This window comes from Gracilinanus agilis, chromosome 4 (genome assembly GCF_016433145.1).
Source record: "Gracilinanus agilis isolate LMUSP501 chromosome 4, AgileGrace, whole genome shotgun sequence".
In the NCBI taxonomy this organism is placed as follows: Eukaryota; Metazoa; Chordata; class Mammalia; order Didelphimorphia; family Didelphidae; genus Gracilinanus; species Gracilinanus agilis.
Genome location: NC_058133.1, coordinates 233,037,809 through 233,059,637, shown reverse-complemented (window position 1 = coordinate 233,059,637; position 21,829 = coordinate 233,037,809). Strand labels below are relative to the sequence as shown.

General features: G+C 41.3%; 1 protein-coding gene across 1 annotated transcript in view; it reads right to left on the bottom strand.

The window, feature by feature from the left end:
* Positions 1–21,829, bottom strand: part of RBFOX3 (RNA binding fox-1 homolog 3) — a 218,517-nt gene that overhangs the window by 4,918 nt on the left and 191,770 nt on the right. The window contains exons 3-7 of the mRNA XM_044675173.1: positions 19,533–19,655; positions 7,696–7,749; positions 5,206–5,338; positions 4,028–4,067; positions 2,570–2,637 (exon numbers count right to left, since the gene is read on the bottom strand). Of these exons, the coding sequence (XP_044531108.1) occupies positions 2,570–2,637; positions 4,028–4,067; positions 5,206–5,338; positions 7,696–7,749; positions 19,533–19,655 (418 nt within the window). The remainder of the gene's footprint in view (positions 1–2,569; positions 2,638–4,027; positions 4,068–5,205; positions 5,339–7,695; positions 7,750–19,532; positions 19,656–21,829) is intronic.

Genomic DNA, 21,829 nt, shown 5'->3' with positions numbered 1-21,829 from the left:
ATCTACTTTCTCTTTGAGATTGGTGGGCTTGCCCTCTAGATAGTCTTATATCTCTGTATTTTTCCCCAACCAAATCTTACTTTTTATTTAAGATAGCTACCAAGTTCCTCCTTTGAATTAAATAATCTTAAATCTTTGAAGTCACAGCAGATACAGATTATTTAAGTAGGATAAGGCTCCCAACGGATGGTACTAGGAGAGATAATGTGATAAGAACCTCACCCCATCAAAAAAGCATGAGATTCCTAGCAGATCTTGTTATAGCTGGTGTCTGGTGCCTGGCAGAGCTGAGCAACCCAGGCCACACTGCTAGGAGTCCTGCTGGCTTTGCAGGATGGAACCTCAGGACTGAATGAAGTAGATTCCTGTTTCTTTGACTATTAGGGAAACCCTCAAAACTGTGAGGGAGGGTCCCAGGTAAAAGAGTTCATCAGTCACAGTTGCAACCTTCCCTCATCCTCCCATCTCTTCTGTATCCCACTTTCCCTAAACATTTTCCACCTCTCTAGCAACACTAGTTCCACTAGTTTTGACCAGGGACCTGAGTCAGCTGCTACCACCCTATTTCTGGTCTCCAAGGAGAGAGAAGTTAAAAACTCAGGACTGAATGAGTTGGGATGAGTATTTGCCAATCACTTCCATTCTGAGGCTGTCCCTCAGAATTGATGACAGGCAAGTAATAGAACAGTGATTAGCTGAGTATCTGGCACCTAACAGATGCTTAAAAATACTTTTTGACTGACTAGAACTGCTCTGGCATCTAAACTAATTAACCAAAGGACAAGTATGGTGAGTTAGACAGGTTTCACTTTATGTATGGGGGGCAACTTCACTGGAGGAAAGCCATAGGAGTAAAAAAGTCCATGATACAGAAATACTGGATATATACATATGTATGTATATGTGTGTGTATATATATATATGTATATATATATAGTCAGGGATAGAAATTAAAAAAACACTTTGTAAATGACATGTATGCTTTTCCCATGTAAAGAAGAGTTGGGAGAAGGTAAAGGAAGACTCATCTCTGTATCTGACCTATATGGTACCTACCTTCACTTTCCTAGAGCCTGTTTTAGAGCCTGCTCTCAGTTATCTCAGGACAAAGGAAGGATAGTCTCCAAAAGAGTAGATGAGATTTCAGAGGATCCAGAGATTTTACTTAGTCATCTTTCTAGAGATTCTTCTAGAGTCTGAGTAGCAGATGGATATCTTGGTCAAAGGGATTCAAAGGAACTTGAGATAGCAAGACATTTGGGAAGTTAGACAAGAATGTGGGTGGTTAGTCTATTGGATAACAGGATATGGAGGAAGGGAAGCACCAGACCCACAGATGGAAGGGGATAAGGTGGTTTGCTCCCCAGAAATACTTAGATGAAGGAGGAAGAGGTCAGTATATATAGTTGGCCAGAGGTCAACCAGTTAAATTTCTCTTGGATGAATAAGAAGACCTTGGTGAGAGGTGGGAGCTATAGATATACTTTAGTATACTTTTAGTAAATCTTCTCTTCTAGCTCCTAATGCTTTTTTATTTTAGATTTTACCTTCAAATTTTCCTCTTTTTATACATATATGTGTGTATATATGTATATATATAACACCCCTACTTATTTTCATGCTTCTCTCTCCCATGAGAACATCAGCTCCTTGAAAAAAGGAACTGTTTTCCTTTGTATTTACAGTGCTTAACACAGAGTCCAGCACATAGTAAGCACTTACTAAATGCTTGTTAACTAAGTGACTCTTCTTCTTAAGATGCTCATTTTTATTGAAGTCTGAATCCTCAGAGTATAGAGGTGACCTTGAGATCTTGAAGGCTAAGCCAGTAGAGTAAAAGCCCTGGCAGGTCCTACCAAGCTGGAAAGATATACACTTTGAGTCTAGATACAACAAAGCACAGTGTGTGTAGGTATAGCGAGGGTACCCTGTTTGCCTGAATGTTGTCTGAGGACCAGCTGAGCTAAGCTCATCACTGGCATGCTGGCCACCAATTGACATGATGAAGGCCACCAGGCATGAAGAGCTTGAGATCTTGCCTTGAGAGAAGGATTTCCTTCTAAAGTTCTAAAATAAGGTGAATAAAAGTGGAGGGAATCTGGAAACTTGGCTAAAAACAGTCATTGGTCATACCACGGCTTCTAGCACTTTTTGTTCAGAATCTTAAACAAATTGCAAAAGTATAAGAGTTTTGAAACAGCAAGAAAGGATAATTTTGCTGTTGGAGTAAACTGTGGCAATATAGACAGACCCCAGGGGCAATCATGGTTACCACTGAGGCCTAATGGCATTTGAACAAATTTAGGAAGAAGCCAAGTTTCAGTAAAGGATTCTTGACAAGGGACAGTGGTTGGAAAAGAAGGCAACTATTTTCTGGATGGAGCAGCAGAGCTTGGGAGCTGATAGGGAAATTATTGGGAGAGCTAGGAGACTGCTATGATCATTTACATAATGTTCATAATGATTTATATCCTTTGTCATCTGAAGCATTTACTTATAGGGACTCATCCTCACTTCCCTTTCACCTCACCATAACCACTTCACACTCCAGGTTGGGTTCATTTCTTACCTGTCACTGTAAGCTGCTGCTGCTGCTGCTGCTGCTGGCTGAGCATATCTGTAGGCTGCATAGCCACCCTGCAGGGACAAGAAGAGAGAAGAGAAAAGGTAGATGAGTTTAATGGGGTTCCCTCTAAGGAGATCTGTCTGCTAAAAAAGGACTGGGCTAGAGAGTTTCCCCAAGGGGCTAGGTTTATAGAACTAGCTCCCATTCCCTCAGGGACCCAAGTTTATCTACATATTCAGGGCACTGGAAAGCTGAGAAGACCAAGGAGAAGAAAGATTTGGTCTTGTAAGGAAAAGTGCTCCTGATTTCCCTGACCAGGTGGGATTACTCCGTTTGCTAAACTGAGAAAGTCAGATTTAGTTTACTGATGGGGAGGTCTTCTTAACTTCTGGGTCTTGGACTCCTTTGACAATCCAATGAAGTCTATGGACTCCTTAGAATACTGATTTTAAAAACATAAAATAAAGTGCATAGGAAAATTTAAAAATACAAAGGAAATCAATTATATTGAAATATAGCTATCAAAATATTTTTTAAAGTTCACAGACTCCTCTGAAATCTGTCCATGGACTCTTTCAGTGTCTATAGATCCTAGGTTAGGAACCTCTTGTTTGTAGAGATAGAGAACCAGTATCTCTCTCTCAGCCTTGGGGAAGTGCTCAGGATAGATGGTATTATCAAATCAAACAGCATTACCTCCAATGAGGTGCAAGCCCCTTTCATCCTTTCAAAATCAAGATGGGTTGGTTTTTTTCTTATAGGACAATGCACAAGACAGTAAGTAGATGGTAATGCTTGTGTAGTAGGGGTGGGAGGTGAAGAGGGGCATTACTATAACAAAATTACAAGTTTCTAACTGATTGAAAGCAACAGAGGCAAAGAATCTTTATTAAGAATGAAGGATTTCTTTTTCTCCTGGACATACTGAGGAATAAAGGGGTAGAGAGGCATATTATGGAAGAAAAACAGTTTGGAAGTACAGTAATTTCTTCTATCTGCATGTTGGGTTATACAGTTTGTGGGTGTACTGTTATTCTCCATCCTTAAGAGGTATGTGCCCCTGAGAGGCAGTGCCATCAAAGCTAACATGATTAGGATAGAAGTCTGTTGCCTCATATGCCCATCCCACTCCTCCCTCTCCCAACATACTGTCTTTCATACAGAAAGATCAATGCCATTTGACTGCTTTGAATTATTTCTACTCTGCTTTCCTAACATGCACAAATAATTGGGAGTTAACTATAAATGGGCCACAGGAAAATGAAGGCAGGACACAGTTGATACCCTCTCTGTCTGTATGTTCCCCAATTGTGCTGGGCCCTGGGATCTTCTGAATTGTGCTGGGCCCTGGGATCTTCTGAATTGTGCTGGGCCCTGGGATCTTCTGAATTGTGGGAGACATTCTATTGGAGACAATCGTGGGGAAGGTAGAGGCTAGATATGGGTGTGGGGAACACTTACATAAATCTCTGCGCCATAAAATCCATCCTGATACACGACCCTGGAAGCAAACGGACAAGAAAGTGGTGGGAACGCTGGAGAGGTGGGGTAGGCCGGCTCCGGTGTCTGCTGAGGAGGGAGGGGGCATGGTGCCAGCCCTGCCCATGGGACTGGCATTTTAACAAGCGTTTGCTCCAGTGCCCTGTTTTGGTATAACAATAGAGTAACACCCTTGCTATAGTCAGCAACTTTTTCTACATAAGCCTAGGGGCCCTCTCAGCCCCAGTCTCATTTACTACCTCCACCCCCAATCATCCTCACCCTCATCCCAGGGAACTGTGATCCCCATTATGCATCAGAGGGCGCCAGGGCCCTGGGATGTATGGGGTTTGTCCTCAGTTCCTCAGGGAGGCAGCTGGGGCAGAAATATCAATGGAACCCTGGGCTTCCAGTCCTGAGGATCCCTGGAATCCTCAATGTACTGGGGGACACAAGAGATGCTCAGAAGTACTCCTAGTGTTATACTCTGGTAGGTCTCTGACTAAATGATTCAAGGATTAGATATACAATGTCAATTGGAATTCCCAGGTGAACTACCTCTACCAATACACGTCAGTACCTTCCTTGCAACTTAGGGTCTCAGAGAGTTGCTTAGAAAGCTGAGAGGGTAAAAGATTTGCCTAGGGTCCACATGATCAGTATATGTCAGAGGTAAACTTGAATTCAGATCTTCTTGGCTCTAAGGCCAGCTCCTTATCTGTTGGTACCATCAGGTCCCTTTAATATAGTTGGGACCATAGGCAATCTGATACAGTGGATGGGGCACTGGCTTTGGAGTTAAGAAGACCTGGGTTCAAATATGGCCTCAGATACTCTCTGTGCCTTTGTTTACTCATCTGTAAATGAAGTGTTTGGATTCAGTGGCCTTTAGATTTATAATCTTAGTCTTAGCTCTAGGATGGAAAGATCCCAGGATAGGGGTGGGGGATGAGGAAGAATGAGTTAATAATTTCCCAAAATGTTCCTCAAGCAATTACTATTTTTTTCTTTCTTCTTTTTTTCCAAGTTGAGCAGCCCCAATGCCTTAGATTTATGTTCCCCTTCCTTGGCCCCTCTTCCTTTTCTATCTCCCTATTCCTGGAATCTTTCAGACCTGTGCCCACACAAGCCACCAGGAATTCCCAGTCCTAGGTACTCACGCGCCATATGTTGGAATGGGGGGAGGAGGTGGTGCAGCCCGGAATGTGTTATATACAGCCCGTCCCCGACCTCGTAAGTGTGCCCCTCGGTATGCCACAGCGGTGCCTGTTGTGGGGTAGGGGAATCCTGTCACTGCAGGGAAAGAAGAGAAATGAATAGTCACTAGATGGTGTCCCAAAACAGAAAAAAGAAGTGAGGATCAGAGGAAGGAGATGAACTAAGTTCAAAGGAAGCAGGAATATCCAAATATTCTGCTAAGCCCTCTCTTGCATCTATCCCTGATGCTTCTGGGTCAGGCTCAACAGGAGCAAGGGCCCCAATAATATTTTCCTAGTGTAAAAGTGAAATTTGGGAGATGTCATCTTTAAGTATATATATGTATTTTCTATGGACACGGGGAAATTGTCAAACTACATTTCCCGTGGTCCAACGGGTTTCCGTTTCCAGTTCTTTGGGCGTGGGGACGCCTACGTCTCCACGCAGAGAAGAGTTTAAATCTCCTGGGTTAGGAGGGAGTGGGCTCTTGGCTAGCAGGCTCGGGGAGAGATGAGAGGTAACAAAATGGAGGCGGCAGTTTTGAATTCTTACAAGTGCGCGGTCTAATAATTTTATCTATCAGCATGGCTTTAATTAAATTACTAATTTCTATATTTATAGCAGCCTTTATTATTTTTCATATTTATAATTATGGCAACCAGAAGTTTGGAAATCGAATTTTCAATTTTCCAGATAGCCTTTCGGAAACGATAGCCATGCCTGCTTTTTGGCCGTCTGGCTCAGCTCTTTTGAGCACTTTTTTTAAAAAGGAAAATGGCTTTCCTTGCCATGCTTTTGCTGAAAGCAACAGCACTTTTTTGCCTCAGACGGGACTTGGCCAGCCAGTCCAGCCCAAACCACCTTGGGAGGTCAGGCCAGCCAATTTCAGGTTTTTGGCTTTTAAACTAAAATGCCAGAGCCCAGCCAGTGTGTCTCTGCCGCTGCTTTCCTGACTCCTGACCTGAGCTCCATTCCTGCCTCGCCGAAAGCCTGCAAGCCTCCCAGTGCCTGTGATCTCCTGACTCCATTCCTACCGCTTCCCAACTACAAGCCTGCCAGTGTTCCAGTCCCTGTGATCTCCGCGCCGTTTTTCTTGCTGCTGATGCTGCTAGTGCTGACCTTCCACTACAACCCCGAGCCCCAACAGAGAGGCCCCCCCCCAACTGCTGCCTTTGCCGAGATCTCGATCTCCAGAGACTTGTTCACCTCTGCCGCTAAAGATTTTGGGAAAGAAACTTGCTGATTCCTTAATCCAGAGAGTGAACTGTTTGCAGAGAGATGCCTGAAGAATCTACGTTTAATCAAGAGATCCAGAATGAACTTTGGGTTGCAATTGATTGAACTGATGGGGTTTGTTGCATCAAGCGATCCAGAATGAACTTTGGGTACTAATGAATGGACTGATGGGTTTTGAACAGTTACTTTAATTGTACATGATATGCCAATAGGGGACTGCCCCCAATTGGTTTCTTGTCAACGCGCTTAGCAAAACATTGGTTTTGCTTTCTCTCTTTTCCATTTCCCTCTTATCTCTAACTATTGTAGTTAGAAGACCTTTGTGGTATAAGATGTTTGTGTAACATGATCACTTGGGGTGACTAGGCACCCAATATGATCATCAGGGGGGATTGTGTAAATAGAATTAGCTCGAGCCCATTAATAGTCAAAAATCTACTCAACCCAGGCGTGCTAATGATGTCACCCTAACCTCCCTTAGTGGGGAGGGGAGACGAGTTATCCACACGTGACAATAAGTAACAAATCTAGTGGGCAGTCCAAATCAATGTAGAACCTGCCATTTGTCCATTTGAATTAGAGGTGGACCACAGGAAGTGATGAAAGACACGATCTCTTTAAGTAAGTTAGTGAACTTCCTGTGGGGCAGTTGCCGTCTAGAACTGGGAGCAGAAGCATCTCCTGAGACCACAAAGAGCTTACACTCTATATTGTCACGTGGGTAAGTTAGGCTGACTTCCTTGGCCTAGCTGGGCCAATTCTAAACTCTGCCTATCTGGCTGTTGGGCCTTGTGCTTACAGCTTCATTTATTTAGCCTTTTAACCTTCTCTTTGGCCTGGATTAGCCTCTCCCTTTCTCTTTATTCCTACTTTTTACCTACCAGATTGTAAATAAACTCCTCAACCTGATGCTGACTTGGGTCTGATTTAATTATGGAATTGAACCTGAATTGTTGATTCCTGGCGGCCACACATTTTAATATATATCTATAAATACTTAAATTTTACTTCTTACACTAGGTCCTTCCCTATCCTTCCTTCCTGGCCCAGAGTAATGAGACAAGGCCCTATAAATTCCTTGGAAGCTAATGATAGCTAAACAATCATTATCCCTTTGTTGGGGTGGGATTGTTGTATGTGCTTTGGAGAACCTTCTCCTAGGAGCCTGCCATTTCCTCCCTCCCCTTATTCAAGAATAACATGTCTCTACACTTTACCTGCATAGAATTCAGGTCCATATACAGCACCCACCACGGGGTTTAGCTTCCAGCCTGGGACAGAAATAAAGAGGGACAGTCAGTATGAACAGGCCACTTAATCTTCCCACTTCCCACCGGACCACACTGTATCTCTGTTTTCTCTGAACTTTCTCTACATCCCATCCTACCCCCTTGGATTTGGGCTACCCTAGAGCAAGGGGTTACCACAGGGGAGTGCTAAGTACTCCTAAAATGTTTTGAGTTCTAAGTTGGACATTTTAAGGGCCTCTAGAGAAAGCAGGCCAAAAATACCACCCAACAAATTGTATTCCCTGCCCCAATACAACGTTAAGTAGCCAAATTGATGAAAGTCTGAGATGGGATGAATAGAACCTAAGAGGAACCTAAGACTCTTGGAAGTCTCTGTTTCACACATTTTCCAGCTAAGCTATGCTATCATCACCACTTCTATTGATAGGAACAAGAACAGACCAGTCTTTCAGAGCAACTGCTAAGCCATCTGGGTTTGTTTCTTCCCAGTTCTATATAAATAACTCCCAATTATCTAACCTTGTGGGTTATTCCATTCTGGTCCAGCCAACCTTCACCACCCCCCCCAGTCCCACCCCTGACCCCCAGGTCTGCTTCTCTGTCAGTGGTTGTGTGCTCTGGGAATAAAACTCCTTTTAACATAAACCTAAGAAAAAGAGAACCATGAGGGTAAAACAACTACATGACAACTTTCCTAGCTTAGAATTAATAATTGAGAGTTGAATGTACTTGGTATGTAATATCAATTATGTTATGATACTCCATTTCTATCCCTGAAACTAGCATGGTCTTCTCCTTTTTACTTCTATTCTTGGTGCCAAGTCCAGGCCTTTATGAGATATTATTCACTGACTTCTTTCCTTTCCCCTTTTCAAAGCAGTGCCCTTTCTTGCTAGAGGAGGTGAAGAAGGAATCCAGGTGAGGTTGGAGGATAGGGCAAAACAGTAGGTTAATGTTCCTGATGGGCAACTAGGTGGCACAGTGGATAGAACACTGGGTTTGGAATCAAGAAAACTCATCTTTTTTTTTTTTTTTTTTTTTTTTAAACCCTTAACTTCTGTGTATTGGCTCCTTGGTGGAAGAGTGGTAAGGGTGGGCAATGGGAGTCAAGTGACTTGCCCAGGGTCACACAGCTGGGAAGTGTCTGAGGCCGGATTTGAACTTAGGACCTTCCGTCTCTAGACCTGACTCTCAATCCACTGAGCTACTCAGCTGTCCCCAGAAGACTCATCTTCATGAATTCAAATCCAACCTTTAGACACATACTAGTTGTGTGATCTTGGGCAAATCACTTAACCCTATTTGCCTCAGTTCCTCATCTGTAAAATGAACTGGAGAAGGAAATGGCAAATCACTTCAGTATCCTTTCCAAGAAAACCCAAAATGGGGTCATAAAGAGATGGACACAACTGAAATGACTAACCAACAATAATGTCCCTAATGTACCCAGGCTGCAGTATAGAAGGAGGAGTGGGAGCAAAGGGTTGAAATTCCTGTTATTAATATATCATACCTCTTAATGACAGCTTTGTGATCTTCTCCTGGAATTCATCATCTATTTACTTCCAACAGGGTTGGAAGAGTTATAATACACTTCTATTGTAGGACTGTAGATTTAAAGCCAGAAAAATCACCTGAGAATTTTACAGATGAGGAATCTGAGGCATAGAGAAGTTAAGCAATTTGCCTCAATTTCACACAAATAGTGAATGGGAGAGCTAGGATTTGAACTCATATCCTCTGACTCTTCAGTTCGATGCTTTTTTACCTTAAAAAGTGCTTTAAAGAATCATTTAAATAAAAAAAATATATGCATAGAATAACTGAGGATAAGTAAAAAGGTAAGGTTTGGACTTTTAAGGATAATGGGAGTAACTTTAAAACCCAGGACAGTCTTTTGATTAATATTAAGAGTAAGAATATTGGGAATATTAAGACAAAAGATGCTATTTTAGTTATTTAGGTAGTAAGAAATATTTTTAAAAAACATAGGGTCAATGCCTGGGGGATAGATTCCCCTTTACTCCTAACAAAAGTATATTGCTTTTCCCAATTATATGGAACTGAGCTTGGGAAAATTCTAGAAAAGATAATTAAAGATTTGGTTGGTAAACATTTAGAAAAGGAAGCAGTGATTACAAAGACAACCTGGCTTCATCAAGAGCAAGTCATATTTTTCTCTTTTTTCTTTTTCTTTTTTGTGACAAGATTACTAAATCAAATGAGGGGAAAGCTACAGATACAGTTTACTTAGAGGTTAGCTATGCTAAAGTATCTCAATTTGTTCTTGTGGAAAAGATGGATGAGATATGGATTAGGTAATGTAATCGCATGGGTTGAGAACTGGCTGAATGGCTGGCCAATATGGCAGGAGATCTCCAGTGGAGAACAAAGGGATCTGTGCTGTTTAATATTTTCGTTAATGACTTAGATAAGGTGATAGATGACATTCTCAACAAATTTGGAGGTGTGACACAAAGCTAGGAGGGCAACAAACACAGCAGATGACAGAGTCAGAGTCCCAAAGGACCTTGATAGGTTAAAGCATTGGGTTGAATTTAATAAGTTGAATTCAAAAGAGATAAGTGACAAAGATATGATGGGGAAGCTGCAGTTGGAAAACTGTTGTGAAAATGATCAGAAGGGTTTAGTGGACTGCAAGCTCAATATGAACCAGTAGTATGATATGGCAGCCAAAAAAGCTAACACCAACTTGGGCTGCATTAAGAGAGGTAATACTTCCAGGAAAAAAGGAGGTGATAGTCTGATTATATTTAGCCCATGTCAGACCTCAGCTGGAATACTTCATTCTGGGTTCTATGGTTAAAGAAGTACATTGATAAGTTGGAGGGTATCCAGAGGAGGGCAATCAGGATGATGAATGGTCTTGAGTCCATGTCATATAAAGGAACTGGGCATATTTAGCCTGGTAAAGACTGACTAGAGGGTGAGAGGGCATGATAGCTGTTCTGTAGTATTAGAAGAGTTATAGTATGGAAGAGGGATTAGGCTTATTTTGAAAACTGGTACCTGTGAGATCTCTGTCAAGAAGTCACATAATGTCTCTGGGCCTCAGTTTCCTCACTAGTAAAAAAAAAAGTTGAAATAGATGACCTCTAATAGGGTCCCTTCTAGGTCTAATTCTATGAACAATCATGGAGAATGTGGAATACTATAGGACTGAAGATAAGCAAACAGACTGATTTTCTGGGATTGTCTTTGATTCCTGGATAATTTTTTAGATTGTATCATTAAAGGGATAGTTAATGAGTCCTTGGCAAAGGAAGGGATTATTATGAGCTAGCATGTGCTTTGAATGTCAGAATCGGAATTCAAAAATCTTTCAACAGCTTAGAATAATGAAAATAATGAAGAAGAATATTAATATTTTGTTATTATACCAATACTCACACATATGACTTAAGGTTTATTTATTGAGTCCTTTCCTGCAACAGCCTTGAGAGGTCGGCAGTGAGAGTACTATTATTTCTATTTTATAGATGAGGAAACTCATCTCTCAGAGCCTCAGAGAGATTAAGTGGCTTTCCATGATCATGAAATGAACATGGGTATGACACCACTATCTTAGTTTCCTTTCTGTAAAAGGGGAATAATTATATTTATATTACTTAGCTCACAGGGTTGTCCTGGATAAGGAGCTTAAGACACCTTAAAGCATTATATATATATGTGAGGAAAGCTAAGTGGCTCAATGGTTAGAATGCTGTACCTGGAGTTAGGAAGATTTGTGTTCATATGTGGCTTCGACACTAGCTCTGTTACCCTGGGCAAGTTGACTTATTTAACCCTGTTTGCCTCAGTTTCTTCATATGTAAAATAAACTGGAGAAGAAAATGGAAAATAACTCTAGTACCTCTGCCAAGAAAACCCTAAATGGGGTCAGGAAGAGTCTGATACAACTGAAAATGTCAGGACACATTGTTATTTACAATGAAATAAAATCAAAGTGAATGGAATAAATGTAAGTTCTGTACTTGGAGTCAAAATATCAACTATAAAATTTATCATGGGTAGAGAGATAACATATAAAATGTAAAAAGTAATGAGGGGAGCAAGCTAAGTGTCTCAGTGGATAGAAAGCTAGGCCTAGAGATGGGAGGTCCTGGGTTCAAATGTCGTCTCAGACACTTCTTAGCTGTGTATCCCTGGGCAAATTACTTAACCCTAATTGTCTTGTCCTTATCTCTCTTCTGCCCTGGAACTGATATTTGGTATTGATTCTATTTACTTATTTAAATTAAATTTTATTTTATTTTTCCCCAATTACATGTAAAAAGTTTCCAACATTTTTCAAGGAATATTGAATCTCTAATTTCTTCCCCCCTCCTCCCATCTCCCCACCCTTGCTGAGATGGTAGGATAGATTCTACATGTACAATAATGTAAAACATCTTTTATTTATTTATTTAAAATTTAATTTAATTTTTCCCCAATTACGTGTAAAAAGTTTCCACTATTTTTCAAAAAATATTGAGTCCTTAGTATTGATTCTAAGGGTGGTTAAAAAAAAATAGGTATGAGGGTTTTTAAAGGGCGGCAAGTTCTATTAAGTCAATGTCGATTTCAGCCAAAAAATTGTAATATGATCAGAGGCTGCATTAATATATACATAGTGCTTAGAAAGAGGGAATATTATTCACTGAAACTTGCCCTCAAAAGAGCACATGTGGAGTATTCTGTTCTGTTCTGGGTGGCACATTTTCGGGAGAATGGTGACAAGCTGGTGTGCACCCAGATGACCAAAATGCTGCCCTCAGCACTGAAATCATGTCATATGAGGATGGTTTGAAAGAACTAGGGATTCTTAACCTGCAGAAGCAAAGACTTGGGAAGGGGCAGGACAGCATTTGAAGGGCTGTCATTTGGAAGAAGAATTAGATTCTCTTTGCTTGATCCCAGAGGATAGAACTAAGAGCATTAGGGTAGTATAGTTAATAGAAGCAAGTCTTGGCTAGATAGAAGGAAAAACTTGCTCATAATTAGAGTTGTCCAAAAGTGGAATAAGCAGACTCCAGAGGTGGTAAGTTCTCCATTTTAAAATGAGGTTAGGTAACCCCTTGTGTATCTATAAAGGGCTTTGGCTAGGCTAGATGACCTCTGAGGTTCCATTCAATTCTGAGATTCCATTTCATGATTATATTAAACTAAAACTCCTTTGGAGTGGAAAATAAACTGAATTAACATGTGATCTAGCTTGATAGGTTCACAGTGGGAAGGGTGGAGTGGCTCCCTGGGGTTATATAGTCTTTTTCTTCATTTCCTTCTCTCAGTATAATCTTGGATTTCTCCTCATCTAGGCTCTAGGGTCAAATACCTAATAATAATAAAAAGGCTAAATGGCCCTCTTCTCCTTAGGATCCTGCACAGTTCCAAAGATCCTTTGTCTTTTCAGATCCTGAATGAGGAAAAGGGGCCTCATTCTACTGTCTGGATGGTATAAATGAAGTTTAGATGAGGAAAGCTGCCCAGAGCCTCTGGTAATAAGAAGAGTTGACCCAGGTCTTCCTGATTTAAAGTTGAGAATTCTATGAAGTGAGCCATGCTTGCTGTTTTGTGAATTAGTGATAGGACTGGGAAAACCTGGCTCACTATCTAGACTTCCAAACCCAGATTCCTGAGGGCGAACTGATCATATGAAAGGATCTTCAGGCAAGAAAATCTTGGACTTGATTATCACCTTGCTGTTCTATCAGCCGTATTCAACTAATTATTCATCTCCTCCATCTTCCCACTCTATCATCTTCCCATTTGCTAACACTGTAAAATCTGAAACTTATTTCAGGAAAATTTATCATTTTGTGGGAAAGTTATAGGACACCAGAGTGTTCTGATTAATATACACACGTGAAGAGAAAGAAATAGTGCATCTCCTGGTAAAACTCTACACATCAAAAAAGAACTTCTTGGGGGTAGCTTGGTGGCTCAATGGGGTTGAGAGCCAGGCCTAGAGATGGAAGGTTCTAGGTTCAAATCTGGTCTCAGACACTGCCTAACTGTGTGACCTCGGGCAAGTCACTTAACCCCCATTGCCTAGCCCTTACTGCTCCTCTATCTTGGAACCAATACACAGTATTAATTCTAAGATGGAAAGTAAGGGTTTAAAAAAAGGAAAGAAAGAAAGAAAGGTAGGAAGGAAGGAAGAAAGAAAGAAAGAAAGAAGGAAAGAAAGAAAGAAAGAAAGGAAGGAAGGAAGGAAGGAAGGAAGGAAGGAAGGAAGGAAGGAAGGAAGGAAGGAAGGACTTCTTAATGGCTGTATTAATTAATGAGAGTAGTATGGTAAAGTGAAGACCTGAGCTTGAATCCTTTCTTAAGAGCTGCATGATCCTGGGCAAATTACTTAAGTTCATTATGTCTCGGTGTCCTCCTCTGTTGAACTGAGATAATAATAGCACCTATCTCATAGGGTTGTGAGGACCAAATGAGGTTATGTATGAAAAGCACTTTATAAATCTCAAGTTACTATATGTGTGAGCTCTTATCATCATGGTTGTCACCCATGATGTGTCACAGGGCTGGTGGCACAGAGGTCAAATCTTGTTCTCACCTCCCTCTCTGCCCTTCCCACACATTCTCTATTTCTGTTTTGTGGCCAGCCCTGCATGGGTAAAGAAGAAACTTGGCTTTTCCTCTCAGAGTTCTTATACATTTCGGCTTCTGTTAGTGCCTTTCTTCTTCTCTATCATTACTATATACATTGTACAAAATCTCTCTCAGGATGCTATTTGTAAACCAGATGCTGAACCCAGTTATTAGAAAGGATCTTAAGGATGATCCAGTCCAACTCCATTTTTTTTATTTGTGAGTAAACTGTGGTCTAGAAAGGGTGTGGAAGGGTCTTACCCAAAGATCCATAGTAGTTTAGTGGTTGAGTCACAGCTAGAACTTGTCTCCTTATTTCTAGTCCATGCATATATATGCATTTCCCTGGTTCTGACTCAAAAATAGAATTGCTTGCATGTTAAAGTTCATTCATTTGCTTTCACAGATAAAATTTGGTCTTTTTTTGTTGAAGATTTCTGGAGATGAGTTTTGCTCTTGTAGATGGAGGCAAAAGTCACCATGGAGTCAATGATGAGCAAAGCGACATGTGCTTCATCTTATCAGCAGAGTCTCCAGAGAACATAGTGCCTTCTACATTGGAATGGCTTTAAAAGAAATCATATTCTAAGACATGCCACTGAATAAATTTAGGTGAAGTTGTTACTGTTACAAGGGCATATGGTGATTTTTATCTGATTGGTCTCAATCATTAAAAGCCCTGATTTAATCTTTCATGAATAGACTGCCTTCTGTTTTTCCAGAGTTTTAAAACTCAATTCAGTTTCACTCAGAAACTAGATGAAAGCTGGAGAGCCCTTGTATAGTTAGTGAGCTATCTATTTTTTATATTATTTTTATTTTTCCCCTTGGTGTATCTATGATTTCATTAATAAGGATACTACTACTCACGGGACAGATTATAATCCATCTGTGTCTGCCCATCCTATTGTCCACATCTTCCCACAAAATCCTCCATAGGAGAAGTACACAACATGCTGGGGGGAGGGTCTCCTTCTAGAGCTCTTGACATTGCCTAGATACTAAGAGAATGTGTGTTGGCTATCTAGCATGAGTATTCAGGAGGCAATGCAACTGGATGAAGAGTGAGAAAGATCAGGGTTCAAATTTTGTATTAGACAATCACTATCTCTGTGACTCTAAACAAATCATTTAACATCTGTAGGTCTCAATTTTCTCATCTGTAAAGTGAATGGGTTGGACTTAATGACTTCTGTGGTCTCTTCCAACTCAACATCTATAATCCTACAGTCCATCATCTAGCCCTTGCTCTTTCTGATTAAGTCCTTTATATCACTTTTCCTGAATAATTCTTTGTTTGCAATGTGTTGAAGCCCACTCACACCCATTGAGTGCTTGTCCATTGCTCTTTATATGATATTTAACTTCCTTTTTTGGGGAAACTGTAAAGAGCATGGTATGGTATCCTTAAATTGCAAGTGTTTGATTTTAACTCAACCCAGATTTTTCCTAGAATTCCTAACACCTTCACTTAACCCAACCCTATCATCATTGAGTCAGCAGTATTTGAAATGGTTGGAGGCACAACTTGCTGTCTTCTATAGGCTCAGAGAAATAGTTTAATAGTCACAATACATGTCCCTCAATGTGCCTAGCAATCGATTCCTTAGCATTAAATTTTGTTGATCATAGGGGGATTTGGTGAGAATGTGTGTAGAGCACAAAACAAAACTGCAGAATCTTATATCCAGTTGATTTGCTTGTAAACAGCCTAAATTATTAGTTATTCAATGGGTGAAGAGCCTGAGGGGACATCTAGCTGATTATGTGTTTTAGTGAACTGCAACCTTGATTGGAGACAACACTATAGTGGGGTAGCCAGAAAATCTCAAATGACCTTTGTTCATGTGAACTAAAGTACACCTTCCAGAAACAATCAGGCGACAGTCCCATTCTTTCTGCCTTGATAAGACAACTCCAGTGTACTTGCACTCAGTTTTTACAGCCATAGTTTAAGAAGAACATTAAAGTAGATAACATTTGGATAAGCAAAGGAACATGACCCAGGATATTGTGCATTGAAGGACGAAAGGATGACTGTCCTGAAGAAGAGAAGATTTGAGGTGTTTGTATGTGTGTGGAAAGATGTGATAGTAACTTCAAGTAACTGAAGGGCTGCAAAGAAGGGATTAGATTCATTGTTTGACCTCAGAGAGAAGAACTAGAAGCCATGGGTATTGTGATAATGAGAGTAAATCTACCCTGCCCATCTTTAGATTTAATCACCAAAGGTGAAAACATCTTCACTTAACTTACAAGTTGGGAAGTCTGTAACCCATATGTGCTAGAGTGAGTAACAAATCAGAATTTACTGACTGCCTCCTGGGCAGTCCTAAGAAAACATCTGTTGTGATTGGACATGCAAACTAAGAGGAAGGCACAGGAAGTGACACAAAAGAGGCCCCTTTAAAAAGAGAGAGTTGAGTGAGCCAGGGCTCTTCTGGTTCATGAACAAGACCCGAAGGAGTGCTTCTGGTTTGTGACCTGGACCTGGGACTCAGACCTTGGTGAGACTGTTCTAAAATCTTTTCTTTGGAATTCCATGTGGTGAGTGTAAAGACTGAATCTTCCTGAACTTCTCTTAAGGAACTTCCCTTTTAATAGAGACTCTGTGGGAGAAGCTTTTGCTTCATTCACCTCCAAGGTCCTTTGGGCTTCTGAGTTTCCAGCCTTGAGATCAAGGCTGGATTTCCCTCAGCTGAGGGTTAATTAGATCTACCTGGATTGAACTAGGGGATTAGAGCAAATTACGTACTGTGTCAGATTGCTTATCCTATCTTATCCTCTCTCTTATTTCCTTATTTCTATTTCTTCTTCTCATTTGTAAATATATTTCCATAAAAGTCATTTTAACTTGAGGTTATTTTTTAATTGGGGACTGATAATTGTTCAATCCCCTGGCGACCAACCTTTTAATATATATTCAATCAAAGCCCCCTTTCCCCCCCTTACAGTATAAGATGCCAAGCAATTTAGAGTTAATGTCAGAAAAAACTTCCTAAAAATTAGAGTTGTTAAAGCAGAATGGGCTACCTCTTGGGATAGGGAGTTTTCCTTCTTTAAAAATCTTAAGGCAGAAGTTGGATGTTCCTTTGTTGAGTATGTTGTAGAGGGATTTGCTTTCAGGTGTGGGCTGAATTAGGTGGTTCTGAATGTCTCTTCTAACACTAAACTTCTGCCATCTAGATGCTCTCTTGAAGGATTCATGTCTTACTGGGAATGAGAGAAGTCAGGTTAGCTAGGTGGTGCGGTGGATAAAGTGCTGGGCTTGAAGTCAGGAAGATTCATCTTCCCAAGAACAAATCTGGCCTCAGACACTTCCTAGTTGTATGGCCCTGGGCAAGTCACTTAACCCTGTCTGCCTCAGTTTCCTCATCTGTAAAATGAGCTGGAGAAGGAAATGGCAAACCGTTCTTTGCCAAGAAAATCCTAAATTGGGACATGAAGCGTTGGACATGACTGAACAACAAATGAGAGAAAACTGGAAAAAGTACCACAAACATTGTTTGTTTTTCCAGGCTCAAAAGAAAAAATTACTTTAGAGGATGTATCCAGTTGAATAGTCTTGTTAGTACTTTCTCTCTCTCTCTCTCTCTCTCTCTCTCTCTCTCTCTCTCTCTCTCTCTCTCTCTCTCTCTCTTCCTCTCTCCCCCCTGCCCCTACTATGAAGGACCCTGAACTCGATATATACAAATAGTCAATAACTAAGATGGAAGTAGAAAGGGTTTATTAAGCAGGATGTTAGACTGGCAGTCAGGAAACCAGAATACTGGTTTCAGTTCTGCCATAAACTTAAGCAAAGTATTTGATTCATCTGGATCTCAGCTTTCTCCTTTGTAAGATGGACAACATGATCTTCAGAATTCCTTTAAACTCTGTGATCTTTCTAGAATAATTGAATGAGAAAAGGATTGGTGTGGAGTCAGAAGACTTGTGTTCTCATCCCAGCTCTTCTGTTTGCTACCTCTGTGACTTTGGGCAAGTAAGTTTCTCTCTCTCCAGACCTGTTTTGAGCTAGTTGATCTCTTAAGCTCTTTTCTAGTTCTAAATCCATGTTCCTATGAATATATAAATGCAACTTCTTTCCAGAAACAAATATTGCAAAACAATATAAGAACTATATATTTAGTTATAGTAATGAGGTTATAGGTTGTGGATAGAGGGGGTAATATCCCCCACACACCAGGGGATAAAGGGAAGGAATGGGAACAAAGGAACTAAATAGCAGAAATCTTCCTATCATTCATATATTATATCTTTAATTATCCTCAGGAATTCATCATCTGTTTCTTCTTTCTGGCAAAGCAGTCTGTAATATAGTTCTGATACAGAATCATAGATCTAGAATGGGAAGGAACTTGGATATTATCCACTCTAATCCCCTCATTTTTTGGCTAAGGAAATGGAGGCCTGGAGAAGTTAAATGGCTTGTTCAGGGTCACTTAGCTAGCAAGTGTTTGAGGCCAGATTTGAACTCAGGTCTACTTGATTCTAGGTCCAGCATTCTATCCACTGTGCCACCAGCTGCCTCTGAGTCACGTAGCTAGAAAGTAATAGAATCAAAATTTGCCTTGACTTCAAATATATTGCTTAAAAAATCCTTACCATTTGTCTTAGTAACAACTCTAAAACAGAATAGTGGTAAGGGCTAGGCAACTGGGGTTAAATGATTTACTCAGGGTCACATAGCTAGGAAGTGTCTGAGATCAGATCTGAACCTAGGTTCTCCTGACTCCAGGCTTGGTGTTATATCCACTGTGCCACAAAGCTGCCCCTCAAATGTTCTTTCTATTGTGACATTGCTAATGCATTTATTGTAAATAAATAATTGGATGGAAAGTGGAAATTTACTTTAGATTAATTCCCTCATATACATTCATAAATGTGATGCAATTTTAATTTTGTATTGTCCACTGTCTAAACATGTTCAGGAAAATCCCAGTGGTTCTGCAGTCTGCATAAGGACAGACAAATTGTATTGGGCAAGAGGATGCTAGGATCTCTTTCCTCAGACCCTGTGAATCTTCTGGTAACTCTCTTTCCTCAGAGGAGAGAGATAGGAGGGCTGGATTACAGTTTTAAAGATATGAAAATCAGATCTTTTTCAGGCAGCATAGTATTTTCTGAACATAGTCCCCTGGAGCCTGATCCAGAGCAGAATGGCCACCCCCCTATCTGGATCTCTGTATTCTTTTCCACCTTACCATTTGTGTAGGGATTTGTGGTCTTCTTGTTGGTCATAACTCGGGCTGTGGCGTTATTTACCTGGCCAGAGAAAGAGAGGGTGGGATGAGCATTAACCCCTTCCCTCAGTCCCTGCTTGGCTCCTATGAGCTGCTACTGCCCTTACTAAGTCTTGAAATCCCCAGGGAATTGATTGTGGTGGCTGTCATCGGTCTCAGGAGTAGGGGGACAGAAGAAGGCAGAGGAGGCTATAGCCAGTGACCTGTGCCAAAATCCCATCCTAAACCCATTCATCTAGTTCCTCCTGCCAAAACTGTCCAATTCCTGATTTTCAAATTGTTACTTCCTTCCAGGTTCATGCAACCTTCTCTCTTCCCTGAGTATTAGCTCCTCAAATGCTTTTTGTTAGGACTTAAACCCTAGACCTGGACACCTAGGTGGTGTTTCCATACTACACTATGGCCTCCCACTTCTGTCTTCTAGCCCACAGATAACATGGTAGAGCAAATTCAACTCAACTGAAATCAATTCAATTCAGCAAACCAAGAGCTTAGCATTCTAGGTCTTTATCATCTAGTTGTTATGCAGTGACTGGGGTCTGGATCTCCAGGTGAGCCAAAGCCTCATACTTGGGCTTCTTTCCTCATCACTAGACACTGTGTTCTGCTGAGAGGTGAGTCAGATCCCTTTCCTCTCCTCCCCCCACCTCCCTCCAAACACTGGGTTATGCAAATTCATATGTAGGTAGGATTCTCTGATGGTGCCCTCTGCCCTCATTCCATTCATCTGCTCTGGTTCTGGCTCTCCACAGGCTCCTAAGTGGGAGCTCTTCCTAGTCCTCCTCCCATTCCCTTGGTATTGCTTATTGCTTGCTCATCACAGTGCTAGAGACTTCAGTACCTGTGATCAGCAGCCAGAATCGACATCTGCTTTCTACATTAAATAGCTCTATAGAGGGATGTATGCAGAAACACACCTACCCCAAACCCATGGCAGTGACCAGAACTATTGAGTGGGGTATCTCTTGGGACCCCAGAGATAGGTCATTCCTAGGAGGGCTGTGAAGGGGAAATGGGTATTTGGGGGGACAAGTGGGGGACATATTGTTTTTACTTTGTCTAGAGGGGAAAGGGGTAGAAGGGTCCCCAGGCCCTGCACCTTCTGTTAAAGGATCTGGCTTCCTGCTCTTGTCCAGTGGGCTGGAGAGGATATTTCTCAGAGGTCTGAGCTGTGGGGCCCTGAGAATCTAGGTATGGTTAGGAAAAAGGAAGGGAGCACATTTTTTAGGGAGAATTTAGTGGACTTAGGGAAATTGACCACAAAGATGGATTGTGGGATATAAGTGGAGAATTAATATGGAGAGGCTGAAAATTGAAAGTCTGACCCTTCTTCTCCCCTACACATTCTTCAGAGGTCTGCTTTCATTCTTTATTTAAATAGCATTCCCTTTTGGCTTCTGCCTTGCTTGACTCCTCCAATTTCTTGAGCCCTGAACCTCCCACCCCCATTTTCCTTCCCAGCTGTCCTGACTCAAGCTCAGGAGCTTGAAGCCTAAACATTCTTTACATGCTGGACTAACAAGGAATCAAGGGATACATGGTCAGTGGCACTGGCCAATAGCTTTCGACATTGGGACTTACCTAATTGGGACCTCATTTCCTTTCTAATATAGAGTAGGGCAGGATTTAAGAAGAAGAAGAAGGGCAGTAGATGGGAACAATTTGGTTTTTATAATTCAAACAGAATCCATTCCTTGCTCCTACCTTGTTGGTCCTCCTATACCCAGACCCAGTCCCTAGAATTCCTTCCCCTATTATCACTTCTAGTTTCAGCTCACAAGTTTCCCATTATTTTTTAGCACTAGTAAGGAAAAAGAAATCAAACCAATCAGAATGACTAGCACCACACACAGAGGAAGCATGCATCCCGGGACCCGGCTCTCTGTGCCCCAGATCAGGGAGGGGGATGGGTAGTCTTTAGCAGTTTTCCCACCACCCCCATTCTGACAACTTGTGCCATCCTATGCCTGTTCTCAGTGCCATATACTGATGCCATCTCAACAAGGTTTGGAAATTGGGGGAGGTCAAAAGAAGGGAGTCACTGAGATTGCAAGAGACTATGGAACATGGGGAAAGAAAAGGAGGAAGGTATAGAAGGCCAGAGAGGGAAGCTGTCTTTGGGTGGTGAGAGATTCAGCAGAAGACAAAAGGACTGCTTAAGGGAGAGGTAGGGGACTGGGAGCAGAGAATGGGGAAGTTTAGCTGGGTCCAGCCCTTCCATTTGGATCCTATTCTATTCTGCTCCACCAGGGAAGCAG